The sequence below is a fragment of the Triticum urartu genome, chromosome 1A (assembly GCF_056163025.1).
Source record: "Triticum urartu cultivar PI428250 chromosome 1A, HENAU_Tu73, whole genome shotgun sequence".
NCBI lineage: Eukaryota > Viridiplantae > Streptophyta > Magnoliopsida > Poales > Poaceae > Triticum > Triticum urartu.
Genome location: NC_141873.1, coordinates 580,539,123 through 580,545,388, shown reverse-complemented (window position 1 = coordinate 580,545,388; position 6,266 = coordinate 580,539,123). Strand labels below are relative to the sequence as shown.

General features: G+C 48.9%; 1 protein-coding gene across 1 annotated transcript; it reads left to right on the top strand.

The window, feature by feature from the left end:
• The first annotated feature begins 556 nt into the window (after positions 1–556).
• On the top strand, positions 557–2,707 carry LOC125533214 (F-box/LRR-repeat protein At1g06630). Its single transcript, XM_087533149.1, has 3 exons — positions 557–1,572; positions 1,666–1,797; positions 1,923–2,707. Exons 1-3 carry the CDS (start codon positions 655–657, stop codon positions 2,277–2,279), a joined length of 1,407 nt encoding a protein of 468 aa, XP_087389275.1. The 5' UTR covers positions 557–654; the 3' UTR covers positions 2,280–2,707.
• The last annotated feature ends 3,559 nt before the right edge of the window (positions 2,708–6,266 follow it).

The window sequence follows — 6,266 nt, the reverse complement described above, 5'->3', positions numbered from 1 at the left end:
GATCTAGTAGGATGGTCGTATTGGATTGTCGTGTCTAGTATGACGAGATTTGCCTCACAAGGAGCGGTGTCACACCCTACCCTTATGAGCATCTCGTCATCGACTGAAATGTCTTCTCCCATTGGATGTGCATCGCCGGAAATCCTGAAATAAATCCAAGATTAAATGCGAGCACCAGTATTTGAAACCTGATGGGCTGGGGATACCACAGTCACTCTAACCATTCAATCACCGGGGATACCACAGTCCTTCTAACTATCCAACCACAAATTGATTCACGAAAATAACAACACTCTGCGGGGTAAAGGTGCATTACCAGGACCAAGACCCTGATGGTTTCTGGATATGGTTTGGTACATCATTTTTTCTCAAAATTCTGCAGCATCTTTTTCCCCTCAATTTCCTTCTTCAGAGTTCAGCATAAATTCTTCAGATCTCGTGCTGCCTGCACGAGATTTACAATTAAATAAAGGAAAATAAAGAAGTCCACGGGCCATCCAAAAACTGGGCCTGGGCTGCTCGCCCGTTCTCTCTCTAGACGTCCCCAAATCCCTCCCCTTCGCTACCACTCTCACAGTGTCACTGCTGCACAAGTCAAGTCAAACTTCAAATCCCCTTCCCTCCCACTGCCGCGAGCCTCGCCAACCGCCGGCCATGGAGGACGCGGCGGCGGCGGCGGCGGTCACCCCCGAAATGCAAGTTAGGAAGAGGCCCAGACCTGTCCGAGCCGACGGCCGGCAGGATCCGCCGCCGTCGGGGGGCCTCGACCTCATCAGCCGCCTCCCCGACGCGGTGCTCGGCACCGTCGTGTCTCTCCTCCCCACCAAGGACGGCGCGCGCACGCAGGCCCTCTCCCACCGCTGGCGGCCCCTCTGGCGCTCCGCCGACGCGCCGCTCAACCTCGCGGCGGCCCCCGACCTCGCGGGCGACGACGGTTCGCGCGCCGCGCTCGTCTCCAGGATCCTCTCCGGCCACCCCGGCCCGGCCCGCCGCCTCTCGCTCCGGCTCGCCCTCGCCCTCTCCCCCCGCAGCCAGGGCGAGGCCGACGGCTGGTTCCGCTCGGCGTCGCTCGCCGGCCTCCAGGACCTCGAGGTCACCAACCTGGAGTGGGGGAGCCACTACCCGCTGCCGCCGCACCCGCTGTTGCGCTTCGCGCCCACGCTATGCTTGCTCAGGCTCGGCGGCTGCCGGTTCCCATTCCCCGGCCAGGCCTCGCCGCCGCCGAGGTTTCCGCGCCTCAAGCAGATCATGCTGTTCGATGTACGCATCTCGGAGGACACTCTGCAAAGCGTCATCTCCAGCTGCGCTGTTCTCCAAAGCGTCTCGCTGCACAACATGAGCTTCAGTCGCCTGTGCATCAGCTCGCCGACTCTCAGGAGCATCAGCGTCGAAGGTGTCTTCACCTTCCGGGAGCTGGTCATTGTCGACGCCCCTTGCCTCGAGAGGTTGCTGCCGATTTACCCAAACGGTGGTCCGGCGACCATACGGGTAATCCGGGCTCCTAGGCTGGAGGTACTTGGTTTCTTGTCTCAAGGCATATCCAGGCTCCACCTTGGAACCACAGTCTTTCAGGTACTAGCAAGGATAGTAGCACATTCAGATTTCTTTATATGCAGCCTACTGTATTATTCTGATATCACACACACTTGGTTTCCTTTTCTCCAGAGAATGATTGCTGTCACCATGACAACCAAAATGCGCACGCTGAAGATTTTGGTTCTTGAATGTGCTCCGAATCTGGATTTTGTTGTTGACTTCCTCAAGTGCTTCCCCTGCTTGGAGAAGCTCTATGTCATTGTGAGTGTTGCTATCTGTTGCTACAAATGTCAAAACATCAGCAGTTCAGACTTATGATACAGTAGTACGTACTGTAGGTGCTAATTTGTTATCAATTGCTTAATATCATTTTTTTCTATGCCCAGTTCAGTGAAGGAAAGGATATGAATATTGCGCCGAAGTATGATCAGCTTGATCCAATTGAATGCCTTGAACTCCATCTAAAAGAAGTGGTGTTGAAGAATTACTGTGGTGGTCATAGGCTATATATGGACTTTGCCAAGTTCTTTCTTTTGAATGCGAAAGTGCTAAGGAAAATGGAAATCGGAGCCCGTTACAGCTACAAGTCCAACTGCAACATCGACGACTGGATGTGTTATCTACGTAGGCAGCTACAAGTGGAGAATAGAGCTTCCAAAGATGCAAGCGTTGAAGTAAAAGTTAATAAATTCACTCGCCACGTACGTACTCACGATTTGTCAGTGGACGATCCTTTTGACTGATCCTTGTGTGGATCCTCCAAGTGTGTTTGATTGTGCCCTTGCTTGTATGTCTAGTGTTGTCACGTCCTTGTGATGTTCTCTAAAATGGTCTGCTAACTTCATAAATGGAACGCTTTGTTATCCACTCTGGGTCAAATCAGGATCCAGGATCCAGGAGGTGGTGCCTCAGCCAAGGATTAAAATCGGAACTTGCAAAGGTACAAGACGCTTGAATTTTACTACTAGTATTTCTGTGTTATGGTTAGTTTGTACTTGTTGTTTATCCTGTCGTTTATGAACAGATTCTGAGAGAATTTGTTCGCTTGCGCTGCTGCTAGCTAACACTCTGCCTGGCTACAACAAGTGCTCTTGTAGTTGAATGTCGTTACAGAGGACATGTTCATACTGTAGCATGTTCAGTCCCAGTGCAGAGCCGCATTGACTGTTCATACGTAGTACTCTCTCCGGTCCTTTTTACTCTGCATATAAGAGTTGTCTGAAGTTAAACTTCACAAAGTTTGACCATATTTATAAGAAAAAATATCAGCATCTACCATGCTAAAGTTATACAATATGAAACTTTAAGTCATGACGCATCTACTGATATTGATTTCACATTGTGAATGTTGATATTTTTTTCTATAAAGTTGGTCAAAGCTTATGAGGTTTGACTTCAGACAAATCTTATATGCGAACTAAAAAGGACGGGAGGGAGTACCATTTTCCCAGTGCTGCAATCAGAATGGTACGATGTGGCGTGTTGAGCAACTAACGCACCGCCAAGGGAGCAATCTGCCGTATCAACTGAAAGAAGACTGACCATTTAAAAATGTAGTCAATGGGGTGGTTTGACTACCTCGATAGCAAGTTTGTTAGTACGGCAATTCCAAAACGCCCAAGCTAACACCACAAACATCCGCCATACAATACTACGGTATATGGTTCAAAAGCTTGAACCGTATGGTGAATACTTGGCCACCTAAATCTTGTTCAGAGTACAAGAATATGCATGCAGTCAACCAACATTTGTGTCTGATTTTGACGGGCCGTCTTACCGGAAGATCGATATAAGCAATAAGCTCAAGCACGTTAGTTAGGCTTTGAGCATCGCGTATTCCAGAAAACAAAAAGGGCTTTGAGCATCGCCTCCGATCAATCACCTTGACCGAATAACCCAGAGACGTTAACTAAAAGGAATATGTAAGATAATCTTTTATTTAAAAAAAAGTGTTTATCCTCGCCCGCCTGCTTTGCATCCATTTTCAAAAGATCTGGTGCTCTGACCTGTGTTCGTGTCATTTGATATGGCCTTCGAATGCTGCCTTTTGAATTAAGCATCAATTCAGTCTCATCACTACTACGAGAGTACTAGATTACCCCTTTGAAATTGACAAGTTGTCCGTGAGCCAAAAGGAGTGAATTTCTTTTGTTCATTTTTTTTAGTTCCACTTTTATGCATGGTTATTCTTCTCTTCCTATCGCCGCATAATGCTAAAATCATCCCCTACCAATATGCGAAGAGATTTTGAACCACAAATCCGAGCAAGATTCGTAAGGAAGTCAGATTTAAGCTCGGGCGTGCTGCCCCATAAATAATCAAAAGAAGCCATCACTTCTTGATTGAAAATGAAACCTTTTTTAAGAAAGTACCCGTATTCTTTTTTTTTTGCATCGAAAAGTACCCGTATTCATAAACCAGACGTACACCATACAAACACGAGTACAAATGATGTACGCCATACATCAACCACAGATACAACCCAACAGATGTCCAACCAAATCGGACAGAACACCCTGAAAATAACAGAAATCATGCACAAGTCCCTGATCTCTTGTTCATTTTCCCTCCTCCAGCCAGGACGAACCCACACCTCTCGGAGCAAGGCGAAGCCGGCGGACCAAAGACCATGGGCATCAGGAGCACCATCGCCATAGCTTGGCATTGTGAGGCGCATAAAGATGATGTCATGACGGATGGGAACCAGGCACTAGTAGAAAAGGGGGGCAAAGGTTCAGGCCAGGTCAGCCCATTAGTCCCGGTTCAGTCCAGAACCGGGACCCATGGGGGCATTGGTCCCGGTTCGTGAGCCCAGGGGGCCGGCCGGGCCACGTGGGCCATTGGTCCCGGTTCGTCTGGACATTTTGGTCCCGGTTGGTGGGACGAACCGGGACCAATGGGTGCTATCACGGAGTCTCAACATTGCCACCTATGACGCAATGGAAGAACTTCAAAGTCAAGGCGGCTGTCGGCTCTGTTCGACCTCCTGAACCCGGCGCAACTTTTCACTGTCGTCCGATTCCAGAAGGATATGCTAGGGTGACGGTGGACGAAATAACGGAGGGATTTGAGGACCTCCAGCTTGACCACCCTACCGATGAAGAGGAGACTATGCTGGGTTCTGCTCAGAAGACTCCATGCTTATAGCGGAAGGAGCTCATCAACCTTCCGAACTAGACGCCTCCGCCTCCTCCTCCTTCTCCGGTGAGTCAGGGCACTCCGCCTCCTCCACCGCCAACTCCTCCGGCGAGTGACGATCAGGGCACTCGGCCTCCTTCTCTGGCGCGTGGTGACACTCCGCCTCCTTCTCCGCCTGCGCCGGCGCGCCCGAGCAGCCAGCCTCCTCCTTCTCCGCCTCGTCAGCAAGGGCGGAAGAGACCCGCCGCCGCTCCGGCTGCTCCGGCGCGTCATAGTCCTTCTCCTCTGCCTCGTAAGCAAGGAAAGAAGACAGCCGCAGCCGCTCCGTCTGCTCTGCTGGCGTCTAGCAGTACACCCAGAGGCGGGAGGCAATACAGATTCGGTCCTTCTCTGAAGACTCTAGAGAAGTTACCATACGAGATGACCCCGGAGGAGAACGCGAAGATCGCGCGAGATGAAGTGACGAACTTCTTTCAAGGGGTGAAAGCAAAGAAACATCCACCTCCGGAGGTAGATACGGTGAAAGCGAAGCGCACTCTCGCTGCCCTGACAAAACCACCAAAGTCTCCGCCAAAAGGCAACTATGAGAGCATTATTAGAAATACATTTGTCGAAGCGGAGCGGTCGGAAAGTACTATCAGTGATCAAAGGATAAAAGAACGACGAGCTGGGAAAAAAAATTGCCCAACTCGGCGAACAAGCAAACCAATCGTGCCCCCCGCTCAAGGTGTCTAGTGACGTCGTCACTAATGATCCGAGGATGGTGCCCGGTTATAGCAATCTTGGAGATTACCTGCCCGACGAGGTACATTATGATATCTTGGAGGGGGTACACAGATATGAGTACGGGAAGCCTCTCGTCAAAGATGAAAGATCTCTAACAACGATGATGCGAAGATTGCATGATTGGTACATGAAAATCTGCAGAGAGTCTGGGGGGAGGAATACTTTGACGCTGAGAGTTAGAAAGGAGCATGACCTCATTGGAATTGAACTGTTGAATGTTCCATTTGAGGAGTTCTTCCAGTTTTTCAATCAAAGGGCCCTCGATAAAACAACGGTCACTTGCTACTGTCTGTAAGTACTACTACTTCTGTCATTAAGTCTCTCTATATAGGTCAGCTCTTTCATTGCATTTATTTATAATTATCCTCACTATATTATGCAGATTGAAGATCGCCGAATTGAAAAAAAAGACAAGTCGGTGATATTGGGTTCATTAACACAAATCTTATAGATGCAACTAAGGTTGAATATCATGCCGAAGATACCGAGGCCAACTTGCTACGATTGTTGATAATAAATAAAAACAAAGATATAATACTCTTTCCTTACAACTTCAAGTGAGTGTTACTGTCTTGTGCATATTCGCTTTCCCTTATATATTAGTCCAGGTTATAGTAATGTAATTGATGAGTTATGCATGCGTGCGCAGTTTCCACTATATTCTCCTAGAGATTAAGCTTGAGCAGGGACTAGTAACCGTCTTAGACTCGAGACGAAAAGATCCCCAGGAGTATGCGGACATGACTCAAATGCTCGAGAAGTAAGTTAAATCGATCATTATCCACCATATCAGCAACTTTATTCAT